The 14098-nt window shown below is 34.6% G+C and overlaps 1 protein-coding gene across 7 annotated transcripts in view; it reads right to left on the reverse strand.

Annotated features, from left to right (window-relative positions):
* Positions 1-14098, reverse strand: part of LOC127712425 (atrophin-1-like) — a 71899-nt gene that overhangs the window by 31780 nt on the left and 26021 nt on the right. For 5 of the 7 annotated variants that reach the window (XM_052218855.1, XM_052218857.1, XM_052218858.1 and 2 more), the window contains exons 4-7: positions 11518-11691; positions 6307-6795; positions 3712-4251; positions 1258-1361 (exon numbers count right to left, since the gene is read on the reverse strand). In XM_052218855.1, the coding sequence (XP_052074815.1) occupies positions 1258-1361; positions 3712-4251; positions 6307-6795; positions 11518-11691 (1307 nt within the window). The remainder of the gene's footprint in view (positions 1-1257; positions 1362-3711; positions 4252-6306; positions 6796-11517; positions 11692-14098) is intronic. The other 2 variants (XM_052218856.1, XM_052218861.1) reach the window with 1 other exon arrangement.

Genomic DNA, 14098 nt, shown 5'->3' on the forward strand with positions numbered 1-14098 from the left:
GGTGTGATAACTTACTTTGCTCTATGAATAGCCATGCTATGAGCCCTATATGTAGATCTGGTGTGATAACTTACTTTGCTCTATGAACAGCCATGCTATGAGCCCTATATGTGGATCTGGTGTGATAACTTACTTTTGCTCTATGAACAGCCATGCTATGAGCCCTATATGTGGATCTGGTGTGATAACTTACTTTTGCTCTATGAACAGCCATGCTATGAGCCCTATATGTGGATCTGGTGTGATTACTTACTTTGCTCTATGAACAGCCATGCTATGAGTCCTATATGTGGATCTGGTGTGATAACTTACTTTTGCTCTATGAACAGCCATGCTATGAGCCCTATATGTGGATCTGGTGTGATAACTTACTTTGCTCTATGAACAGCCATGATATGAGCCCTATATATGGATCTGGTGTTATAACTTACTTTGCTCTATGAACAGCCATGCTATGAGCCCTATATGTAGATCTGGTGTGATAACTTACTTTGCTCTATGAACAGCCATGCTATGAGCCGTATATGTAGATCTGGTGTGATAACTTACTTTGCTCTATGAACAGCCATGCTATGAGCCCTATATGTAGATCTGGTGTGATAACTTACTTTGCTCTATGAACAGCCATGCTATGAGCCCTATATGTAGATCTGGTGTGATAACTTACTTTGCTCTATGAACAGCCATGCTATGAGCCCTATATGTAGATCTGGTGTGATAACCTACTTTGCTCTATGAACAGCCATGGTATGAGCCCTATATGTAGATCTGGTATGATAACTTACTTTGCTCTATGAACAGCCATGCTATGAGCCCTATATGTAGATCTGGTGTGATAACTTACTTTGCTCTATGAACAGCCATGCTATGAGCCCTATATGTAGATCTGGTATGATAACTTACTTTGCTCTATGAACAGCCATGCTATGAGCCCTATATGTAGATCTGGTGTGATAACTTACTTTGCTCTATGAACAGCCATGCTATGAGCCCTATATGTAGATCTGGTGTGATAACTTACTTTGCTCTATGAACAGCCATGCTATGAGCCCTATATGTAGATCTGGTGTGATAACTTACTTTGCTCTATGAACAGCCATGCTATGAGCCCTATATGTAGATCTGGTGTGATAACTTACTTTGCTCTATGAACAGCCATGCTATGAGCCCTATATGTAGATCTGGTGTGATAACTTACTTTGCTCTATGAACAGCCATGCTATGAGCCCTATATGTAGATCTGGTGTGATAACTTACTTTGCTCTATGAACAGCCATGCTATGAGCCCTATATGTAGATCTATACATAGAGTTTGTTGGTAGATTGGATAAATTCTGTAACCTCATGTTGAAAGGGTTTCTCTGAAATATAAAATATATTTTATCAGCATGTAAACCTTTATACACTATGTATACTATATTTTATCAGCATGTAAACCTCTATACACTATGTATACTATATTTTATCAGCATGTAAACCTCTATACACTATGTATACTATATTTTATCAGCATGTAAACCTCTATACACTATGTATACTATATTTTATCAGCATGTAAACCTCTATACACTATGTATACTATATTTTATCAGCATGTAAACCTCTATACACTATGTATACTATATTTTATCAGCATGTAAACCTCTATACACTATGTATACTATATTTTATCAGCATGTAAACCTCTATACACTATGTATACTATATTTTATCAGCATGTAAACCTCAATACACTATGTATACTATATTTTATCAGCATGTAAACCTCTATACACTATGTATACTATATTTTATCAGCATGTAAACCTCTATACACTATGTATACTATATTTTATCAGCATGTAAACCGCTATACACTATATATAGGGGTAAATTCAGTAAATAAATATACGTTATCAGGGACCGCCCATTTGGGGGAGAGCTTTCTGTACAAAACTGAAGTCCTGTGCTCTTTTGATTGGTAGATAATGTTTGTAATAAATATTTTTTGATAGATGGATCAAAACTAGAGTTAAAAAAAATTAAAAAATGAATGCTGAATGTACTAAATTTTTTTACTACAAGGTTGAAAAGTAATGGGGGTCAGTATAGGAATTAAGTGCGAATCTACAGTGTTTGTAAACAAGGCCATGTGAATGCCCAAAAATGCTGCATGACCTTATGTTTTTATTGTTGCAAAAGATAGGGCTACATTTGTACTTTCATGAATGATATATGAAAGCTTCCAATTTCTAAAGGTAAATCAGGTATAAATTTAATTCAAGACATAGATTAGCATTAAAGTCAATGGGAGATTTTTTACTGAATTTACCCCTATATATATGTATACAATGTTTCATCATACAATGTTTTATCATTATGTAAACCTATAAACACTAATTATACAATATTTCATCATCATGTAAACCTGTATGCACTATGTTTAGAATTCCTTGGATGAAATCCTGTCACATTATATTCAAAGAATGTCCATGAATTAACACGACTGGACATACTGCAATGACTAACGTGCTCCACTGATTCTCATTGAATAATATGATGTTAATAAAGAAAAGATACCAGAAGGGGCAACAGAAAACTCAAAGAAAAACAAACACCAAGTGTTCCCGTCCCGCTCCACTAATGGAGGTCAAAGTATTATAACAGGTATTAAAATTACTTAATATTGACAAATGAAACATGACAGTGAAGTTTCTTCATATTCATTACAAAATGTATTTAACACTTTAGTTTTTTAAAAAGTAAACCTTTTCAAGGTTTGGAAACTGACATATCATGTTTAAATATGTCACTCAACATCCTCAATATATTCCCCCCAGAACTCACAGTGAAATCAAATGTCTAAGTAAATGTCCATGAGTATGTATTTTCCCCCAGAACTCACAGTGGAATCAAATGTTTGAGTAAATGACCCTAATTGTATTTTCCCCCAGAACTCACAGTGGAATCAAACGTCTAAGTAATGTCCATGAGTATGTATTTTCTCCCGAAACTCATAGTGGAATCAAACATCTAAGTAATGTTCGTAAGTATGTATTCCCTCCAAAACTCATAGTGGACTCAAATGTCTAAGCAAATTTCCATGAGTGATGTATTCTCCCCAGAACTCATAGTGAAATCAAATGTCTAAGTAAATGTCCCTGAGTTTGTATTTTCCCCAGAACTCTGAATGGAATTAAATGTCTTAGTAAATGTCCTTGAGTTTGTATTCTCCCCAGAACTCCGAGTGGAATCAAATGTCTAAGTAAATGTCCATGAGTATGTATTCTCCCCAGAACTCACAGTGGAATCAAATGTCTAAGTAAATGTCCATGAGTATATATTCTTCCCAGAACTCACAGTGGAATCATTAGTAATGTTATTGAGTATATATTCTTAAGATTCAATTTTATTAATCAGACACACAATGACTTTTTTTGATTGGAAAATGACCTCAACCTTATATTCTATCAACTCATAAAATACCAATTTTAAATTTGACTCTATCTGTAGTACAAAACATAGTACCTGAATATGTTTGACCACAAATTAACTTTGGCTGTTTTGACCATATATCTGCCTTAAAACTGGAAAGAATTGTTTTGAGTGAGACTTGTGATATTATGTCCACACCACACTGCATTATTTTGAAAACAATTTTGACCATTTAAACCTTGACAGAAATGTCTTCAATTTGAAGGTGGTATCCCTTCCAATTATTAATTTTCTTACCATTTTGACCATTTCCACTTTGACAGGACTGGCTTGCTTCTGGAGTGAGGGAACAGGATCTAAGTGTGGCATCTCAATATCAGACAACTTCCTCTTCTGTTCAATAACTGGCTGAACAACAGGGGAGATCACTTCATATCTTGGTTGACTTTTAGGTTGTGAGATCACTGATGGGTTTGTTGGAAACGTGAAAGGATTTATCATTCCCTGTGATGTTTTATTTATTTCTGTTGCCATGTTTTCACCAAAGGAGTGTGGTTGAATTTGTGAGAATGGTAAATGAGTAAGATTACCAGCATGTGTAGTCAGATTACCGGCATGTGTAGTCAGATTACCGGCATGTGTACTCAGATTACCAGCATGTGAAGTCAGATTACCGGCATGTGTAGTAAGACTGGTCATATGACTGGCAGAGAATGTTTGAATGCTTCCATCTGTTGACCTTGGTATCGGAATTTTAACAAGTTCCACCACAGGTTGTCTAATTGGTCCAGTATTCTCAGGTATGTGTATATTCTGTAGTGTATTTCTGGCTTGTGCCTGAGGAAATATATATTAACATTAATTTCATTATTCACCAAACATAGTATGTACATTCTGTAGTGTATTTCTGGCTTGTGCCTGAGGATATAGATGTTAACATTTATTATTCAACAAACATAGTATGTATATTCTGTAGTGTATTTCTGGCTAGTGTCTGAGGCTCTCGGGAGGAGGGGGGGGGGGGGCACTTCCTAATATACAAGGTGATAGGACGTGCCGCTGGAATAGGTCACCTTTTCAAGCTTGAAAATATGTGAATAGGTCAGGAAAACTATCAGAAATATATGATAAGGTCAATAAAGTTCCCATAACTTCTTCGTCTGTCATCTTTCTTGATGTTCCCAGCTGTGTTTTTATCAACCAATTTTCTCTCTTTTGACACTTTGGTATTCCACTCTTGCATTACACACCACATGAAACCCAAATAATATGGGAAAAGTTTACATTTTTACCTACGCAATATATGGAAAGGTATACATTTTTAAAATCTAAATTATATGAAAAGGGTGGGGTAACAGAACCCCAGCGGCACCCCCTATCAATTAAGTATTGAAGTGGACCCCCCAAGCTGAGGATATATATATTAACATTTATTATTCACCAAACAAAGTGTGTATATTCTGTAGAGTATTTCTGACTTGTGATTGAGGAAATAAGTTTCAATATCTATTATTTTGAACACCAAAAATAGTATGTATTTCTAGCTTTTGTCATAAGACTCCTTATCAATTTTTCTTGGTACTAAACCAGGGTGGATATTAGTCAGCTGGGTCCTGAGAGTGACACTTGAAAATGGATCTATTGCAATTTTGAGAAAGAAACTTGTCTTCCAAAGTCTAGGTGCATAAAAGTGTCCATACTAATTTTGTGTTGTGGTTTCAAGAGCAAAATCTTTAGTCTGTCGATTAAAGTCTTTATTTTGATGTTGAGGTTTGGGTGAAGGACGAATGTGTGTAATAATGTCCGTGTTGATGTTGTTTTGTGTGTAAGAATGTCCGTGTTGATATTGTTTGTACTTACCTGAGCAAAGTCTTTATGTGGATGTTGAGGTTTAGGTGAAGGAAAAATGTCTGTGTTGATGTTGTTATGTACTTACCTGAGCAAAGTCTTTATGTGGATGTTGAGGTTTAGGTGAAGGAAGAATGTGTGTAAGAATGTCCGTGTTGTTGTTTTGTACTTACCTGAGCAAAGTCTTTATGTGGATGTTGAGGTTTAGGTGAAGGAAAAATGTCTGTGTTGATGTTGTTATGTACTTACCTGAGCAAAGTCTTTATGTGGATGTTTAGGTTTGGGTGAAGGAAGAATGTGTGTAAGAATGTCCGTGTTGTTGTTTTGTACTTACCTGAGCAAAGTCTTTATGTGGATGTTGAGGTTTAGGTGAAGGAAAAATGTCTGTGTTGATGTTGTTATGTACTTACCTGAGCAAAGTCTTTATGTGGATGTTTAGGTTTGGGTGAAGGAAGAATGTCTGTAAGAATGTCCGTGTTAATGTTGTTTTGTACTTACCTGAGCAAAGTCTTTATGTGGATGTTGAGGTTTGAATGAAGGAAGAATGTCTGTAAGAATGTCCGTGTTAATGTTGTTTTGTACTTACCTGAGTGAAGTCTTTATGTGGATGTTGAGGTTTGGGTGAAGGAAGAATGTCTGTAAGAATGTCCTTGTTGATGTTGTTTTGTACTTACCTGAGGGAAGTCTTCATGTGAATGTTGAGGTTTGGGTGAAGGAAGAATGTCTGTAAGAATGTCCGTGTTTATGTTGTTTTGTACTTACCTGAGCGAAGTCTTTATGTCCATGATAAGTTTAAGGTGACACGAGAATATGTGTAAGAGTGTCCATGTTTGTGTTGATGTTGTTTTGTACTTACCTGAGTGAAGTCTTTATGTGGATGTTGAGGTTTGGGTGAAGGAAGAATGTCTGTTAGAATGTCCGTGTTATTGTTGTTTTGTACTTACCTGAGTGAAGTCTTTATGTCCATGATAAGTTTAAGGTGACACGAGAATATGTGTAAGAGTGTCCATGTTTATGTTTGTGTTGATGTTGTTTTGTACTTACCTGAGCGAAGTCTTTATGTCGATGTTGAGGTTTGGGTGAAGGAATACGTCTTGTGGCTGTCCCTGCTGATGTCATCACCTGTGGCTGAAGCAATGCTGTAGTCATCTGAGCTGTCTGTGGTAAAGAGGTTGGATGTACCATGGAGGGAGTGGTAGAATGATACATCTGTCCTCCTGTTTGTCGTGGTACACCACCTGGGGGAGACATTTGCTGTTGCATACCACCAGATGGAGACATTTGTCTTGTCATACCACCAGATGACACCATCTGTCTTGGTACTAAACCAGGGGGTGATACTAGTCTGGGTCCTGAGGGTGACACTTTAACAAACTGTGACATTTGATGATGATCACTATGTGTATCTACCGTTAAGCCATGTGGTGGAAACACAGAACCAGGAGTAGGTTGTCTGCTCTTGGCTTGGTTAGCTAACATAGTACTAATGAACTGTTTAGTTGACCTCTCTGGTTTATGTATCATTTCTTTGGTCTGTAACAAAATGTATAAATAAATATTAAAATTTGGAAAAAATCAAGTTTAACTGTTCTTATTGCTGTTTAAAGTTCTAGTAAATATTACAGCTATAGTTTATTATGTATTAGTACAAAGCAAAAAAGTGCAAAAGCTGGTTTTAAACGGACACAAATGTGTATCAATTGTCATGTTGAAACAGACGCATCAGTTCAAATCCCACTGAGAGAAGGACAAATAAATAAAAATTGCAAGTATAGATAAGGTTTTTCAAGGGAAGGTATTCCACAAAATCAGAGACACTTTCCTAAAACCCACAGTGTGTTTGAAACAAGAGTGCACAAGCTGAAATGTCTCACCTCAATACTATTCATGATTTATTTTATGTTGATAATCATTAAGATAAAGTTTTACTACAAGTATCACATAAACTTTACATTATCAATGATCCATCAAAATGAGGTCAAGTTCAGATAAACCAAGCTAGACAGACATATACACCTTACAATAATTACATACACCAAATATAGTTCACATATTGCTACAAGAAACAGACCAAACCATGAACATCTAATATTGACCAATGAACCATAAAAATGAAGTCCATGTCAGATGAACAGTGCCAGACAGACATGTACACCTTACTATCATTACATTCAATAAATATATTTGATATATTGCTTAAAGTATACAAGAAACAGACCAATTGCAAACCATGAGAAATTAATATTGACCAATGAACAATGAAAATGAGGTCAAGGTCAGATGAACCCTGCCAGATAGACATGTACACCTTACAATCATTCTGTACATCAAATATAGTTGACATTATTGCTGATAGTATCTGAGAAACAAACTTAACCAGGAAAACTTAGCATTGACCAATGAACCATGAAAATTAGGTCTAGGTCAGTTGAACCCTGCCAGACATACATGTACACCATACAATCATTCCATACACCAAATATAGTTGACCTATTGCTGATAGTATCTTAGAAAAGAACCTTACTACTGAAACTTAACTTTGACAACTGAACCATGCAATGGGGTCAAGGACATATGATACATGCCAGACAGACATGTACAACTTACAATCATTCCATTCAGCAAATATAGTTTACCTGTTGCTTATAGTACATGTATTAGAAAAACACAGACCAAAACACAAAAACCTAATGTGACCAATGAACCTTGAAAATTAGGTCAAGGTCAGATCTGAAACCTGCTAGACTGACATGTAAACCTTACAATCATTCCATGCACCAAATATAGTTCATCTACTGCTTACAGTATCTGAGAAACTGAACTAATCATGTAACTTTAACCTTGATCACTTGATCTGACGGACATGTAGACCTTGCAAGGAACCCATATATATACCAATTATAGTTATCCTATAATTTATATAATTACTCATAATAAGTGAGAAATTCACAAATCAAAAAACTTATTTTTATTCAAGCAGTCACTGAACAATGAAAATGAGGTCAAGGACAACAGACTGAGACTGACAGCTGGAAACTTCGTCCCATCAGGCATCTGCATTCAAGGTATGAAGACTCCAGATCTACTAGCCTCTGAAATATAAAGCTTAATACAAATAGCTTATGCTGCCGCCGCAGGATTGTAATCCCTACATCTGGCATTCTGCAACTTTTGTCGTACGTGAGACAAAAACCGTCAAATTTGTAATTATGAAACGCAATAAGAGTGACATAGTTAATTATAAACTTCAATTATTAGAAAAAGTACCTTAACCAACTATATCTTTTGATTATCATATTAACAACAGATAACCATTATGCAATACAAGTAAACAAACATACCCTCTCCCACAACTCACTATGCAATACAAGTAAACAAACACACCCTCTCCCACAGGACTCACTAAATTCTTTATTTTTAAATATTTTATATTTAATAGTTACCATGGTTACTGAAGTAATTGTATCTTGTGATTTGAAAAACATCTTTTTTTTGGTAATTTTTTCAAATAAAAAAGAAAAAGATAAAATTGACATAAAATAATGATACTTCCTTATCATATCTCTGCTATAATAAATACTTGAGGTTTTATACAGTGGCATGTTTTTTTTACAGAAAATGTTTATGTGAGTTGTTGAGTTCACCTGTTTTAGCATATAGCATTAGGGTGTGGAGAGAGATCACCAAGTTGTCAATACTTTCCCTATAATAGGTCAAAATCAAAATCCATGCAATACAGAATAATTAAAATCAAACTGCATTGTGATTAGGGTAACAATATATATTGTGGGTGTCTAGCAAATTACTAACAAACTATTATTATATTTCAGCAGGATTGAAATCATCCCTATCCACTCATGCAATGGAGAAAATGGTCATTACAGACTCAGGCATGCTATAATAAAGCAGTCTCTCTAAACTTATTCACTAATGGACCATGCACAAGCAGTTTGCATATTCTAATTTAATACAAAAAATAATAAAAGAACCTCATAGAACTTTTAAAAAAATATTTAAATATACACATGCACATACCATGCTTACCTAAAAATAACCACGAAAGGTTTTGATGACATAACAGAATGTGAGGTATTATCACATTTTTACTTGACTTGAGCAACACAATAATTGATGAATGATTGATTTGTCGGTGTTTAACACCATTTGCACCACTTTTCAATTTATGATGATGGCCAGTTTTTATTGGAGGAAGTCAGAGTGCCATAAGGGTACCAAGACCTTTGACAGGAAAATCCTAAGCCTAATCAACTAAGGAACTCACAACCTCAGTGTAGCATCATGATGGGTGACACTAAAGGTGGAACAGGAACTGCTTACTCTTCAGGAGCATCTAACACTCGTAAGTTCACTTTTTTGGTGGTGTTCCTATTGTTTTTTAGTGTTCTGTGTTCTGTTGTCAGTTGTTTGTCTGGCATTAGCTAAGTCAGTGTTCCTATTGTTCTTTAGTGTTCTGTGTTTTGTTGTCAGTTGTTTGCCTGGCTTTAGTTTAGTCAGTGTTCCTATTGTTATTTAGTGTTCTGTGTTTTGTTGTCAAATGTTTGTCTGGCTTTAGTAAAATCAGTGCTCCTATTGTTCTTTAGTATTCTGTGTTTTGTTGTCAAATGTTTGTCTGTCTTTAGTTTAGTCAGTGTTCCTATTGTTCTTTAGTGTTCTGTGTTTTGTTGTCAGTTGTTTGTCTGGCATTAGTTTAGTCAGTGTTCCTATTGTTCTTTAGTGTTCTGTGTTTTGTTGTCAGTTGTTTGTCTGGCTTTAGTTTAGTCAGTGTTCCTATTGTTCTTTAGTGTTCTGTGTGTTGTTGTCAAATGTTTGTCTGGCTTTATTTTAGTCAGTGTTCCTATTGTTCTTTAGTGTTCTGTGTTTTGTTGTCAGTTGTTTGTCTGGCTTTAGTTTAGTCAGTGTTCCTATTGTTCTTTAGTATTCTGTGTTTTGTTGTAAAATGTTTGTCTGACTTTAGTTTAGTCAGTGTTCCTATTGTTCTTTAGTGTTCTGTGTTTTGTTGTCAAATGTTTGTCTGACTTTAGTTTAGTCAGTGTTCCTATTGATCTTTAGTGTTCTATGTTTGTTGTCAGTTGTTTGTCTTGCTTTAGTTTAGTCAGTGTTCCTATTGTTCTTTAGTGTTCTGTATTTGTTGTCAAATGTTTGTCTGTCTTTAGTTTAGTCAGTGTTCCTATTGTTTTTTAGTGTTCTGTGTTTTGTTGTCAGTTGTTTGTCTGGCTTTATTTTAGTCAGTGTTCCTATTGTTCTTTAGTGTTCTGTGTTTTGTTGTCAAATGTTTGTCTGTCTTTAGTTTAGTCAGTGTTCCTATTGTTCTTTAGTGTTCTGTATTTGTTGTCAGTTGTTTGTCTGACTTTAGTTTAGTCAGTGTTCCTATTGATCTTTAGTGTTCTGTGTTTTGTTGTCAGTTGTTTGTCTGGCTTATGTTTAGTCAGTGTTCCTATTGTTCTTTAGTGTTCTGTGTTTTGTTGTTAGTTGTTTGTCTGGCTTATGTTTAGTCAGTGTTCCTATTGTTCTTTAGTGTTCTGTGTTTTGTTGTCAGTTGTTTGTCTGGCTTATGTTTAGTCAGTGTTCCTATTGTTCTTTAGTGTTCTGTGTTTTGTTGTCAAATGTTTGTCTGGCTTTAGTTTAGTCAGTGTTCCTATTGTTCTTTAGTGTTCTGTGTTTTGTTGTCAGTTGTTTGTCTGGCTTATGTTTAGTCAGTGTTCCTATTGTTTTTTAGTGTTCTGTGTTTTGTTGTCAAATGTTTGTCTGGCTTTAGTTTAGTCAGTGTTCCTATTGTTCTTTAGTGTTCTGTGTTTTGTTGTCAGTTGTTTGTCTGGCTTTAGTTTAGTCAGTGTTCCTATTGTTCTTTAGTGTTCTGTGTTTTGTTGTCAGTTGTTTGTCTGGCTTTAGTTTAGCCAGTTTTTCTCTGACATATGATTTCTGTTTGCCTCCTTGCAATTTGCTTCTACTCTTTATCAAATAAGAACAGACTTCATGGCCTTTAATACCTAATTATACAGGTTTTCTCATTGCTGAAGGCCGTACCGTGACCTATAATTGCTTATATCCATGTCATTTGAACTCTGGCTGATAGCTGTCTCATTGGCAATCATATCACATCTCCTTATTTTTATAGTAAAAATATAATAAAAATGTATAATACAAATATGAATCTATTTCATCTATGCATCAACTGAAAAACAAATCCCATGATCCCTAGCAGAAGCCAATACATAAGCTGCGGGATGCTCTGACCTGAAAACTGTAGTCTGTCCTAAGATAGGGTTCAGTCTGTGAGAGGGGCACTGCCCTTGGATAGGGCTCATTCTGTGAGTGGGGAACTGCCCTTGCATAGGGCTCAGTCTGTGAGTGGGGAACTGCCCTTGGATAGGGCTCAGGAAAACTGTATAAAGGTTGATAGCTGCTGAACTGAAAACAGAGTTATTATGATATATAATATCTGTGACAACTGTCCCACCAAAATGACCATTACTTTGGAAATTTGATGATACATAGCTTACACATGTTACATGCTAAAAAGCAACTGGTTTCATACAAAGGACATAAATAAGATCACCTACTCACAAAACAAACAAGTACAAAATGAAGTGAAAGAATAAGGGAAAACGCCATGCATTACATACATATACTTGTAATCATACACAGCATTATCAAGTAAAAGTCAGACTTGTAATCATACACAGCATTATCAAGTAAAAGTCAGACTTGTAATCATACACAGCATTATCAAGTAAAAGTCAGACTTGTAATCATACACAGCATTATCAAGTAAAAGTCAGACTTGTAATCATACACAGCATTATCAAGTAAAAGTCAGACTTGTAATCATACACAGCATTATCAAGTAAAAGTCAGACTTGTAATCATACACAGCATTATCAAGTAAAAGTCAGACTTGTAATCATACACAGCATTATCAAGTAAAAGTCAGACTTGTAATCATACACAGCATTATCAAGTAAAAGTCAGACTTGTAATCATACACAGCATTATCAAGTAAAAGTCAGACTTGTAATCATACACAGCATTATCAAGTAAAAGTCAGACTTGTAATCATACACAGCATTATATAGTAAAAGTCAGACTTGTAATAAATATATTTGTAATCATACACAGCATTAACAAGTAAAAGTCAGACTTGTAATCATACACAGCATTATCAAGTAAAAGTCAGACTTGTAATCATACACAGCATTATATAGTAAAAGTCAGACTTGTAATCATACACAGCATTATCAAGTAAAAGTCAGACTTGTAATCATACACAGCATTATCAAGTAAAAGTCAGACTTGTAATCATACACAGCATTATCAAGTAAAAGTCAGACTTGTAATCATACACAGCATTATCAAGTAAAAGTCAGACTTGTAATAAATATATTTGTAATCATACACAGCATTATATAGTAAAAGTCAGACTTGTAATAAATATATTTGTAATCATACACGGCATTATCAAGTAAAAGTCAGACTTGTAATAAATATATTTGTAATCATACACAGCATTATCAAGTAAAAGTCAGACTTGTAATAAAACGTAACTTACAAATTATGAGAAATACAAGTGCAAAATTATTATCTCTCTTATTCTTTCTGCACGATGCAAACTACGTGCAAACCATAAGTCAAGAAAAATCAATTCATAACTGTAGATAGAAATCATACTTTTTAAAAAGTAACATTGTCATGGACGCTACCATATTGCTTTTCTGATATCATCTGCATATCAAAACTTGTTTACTTAATGTTATTGTTTTAATAAGTCAATTAAGATTAAAAGGAGATGTGGGGTATATGTCAATTAAGATTAAAAGGAAATGTGGGGGTATATGTCAAAAAGAGAAGATTAAAAGGAGATGTGGGGTATATGTCAATTAAGATTAAAAGGAGATGTGAGGTATATGTCAATTAATATTAAAAGGAGATGTGAGGTATATGTCAATTAATATTAAAAGGAGATGTAAGGTATATGTCAATAAGATCTGATTAAAAGGAGATGTGGGGTATATGTCAATTAGAATTAAAAGGAGATGTGGGGGTATATGTCAATTAATATTAAAAGGAGATGTGAGGTATATGTCAATTAATATTAAAAGGAGATGTGAGGTATATGTCAATTAATATTAAAAGGAGATGTAAGGTATATGTCAATAAGATATGATTAAAAGGAGATGTGGGGTATATGTCAATTAATATTAAAAGGAGATGTGGGGTATATGTCAATAAGATCTGATTAAAAGGAGATGTGGGGGTATATGTCAATTAGGATTAAAAGGAGATGTGGGGGTATATGTCAATTAGGATTAAAAGGAGATGTGGGGGTACATGTCAATTAGGATTAAAAGGCGATTGAGGGTATATGTCAATAAGATATGATTAAAAGCAGATGTGAGGTATATGTCAATAAGATATGATTAAAAGGAGATGTTGGGGTATATGTCAATTAAGATTAAAAGGAGATGTGAGGTATATGTCAGTATGATATGATTAAAAGGAGATTTGGGGTATATGTCAATAAAATATGATTAAAAGGAGATGTGGGGTATATGCCAATAAGATATGATTAAAAGGAGACGTATATGTCAATAAGATAAGATTAAAAGGAGATGTGGGGGTATATGTCAATAAGATATGATTAAAAAGAGATGTGGGGTATATGTCAATAAGATAAGATTAAAAGGAGATGTGGGGTATATGTCAATAAGATAAGATTAAAAGGAGATGTGGGGTATATGTCAATTAAGATTAAAAGGAGATGTGGGGTATATGTCAATTATGATTAAAAGGAGATGTGGGGTATATGTCAATAAGATAT

Source organism: Mytilus californianus, unplaced genomic scaffold (genome assembly GCF_021869535.1).
Source record: "Mytilus californianus isolate M0D057914Y unplaced genomic scaffold, xbMytCali1.0.p SCAF_8, whole genome shotgun sequence".
NCBI lineage: Eukaryota > Metazoa > Mollusca > Bivalvia > Mytilida > Mytilidae > Mytilus > Mytilus californianus.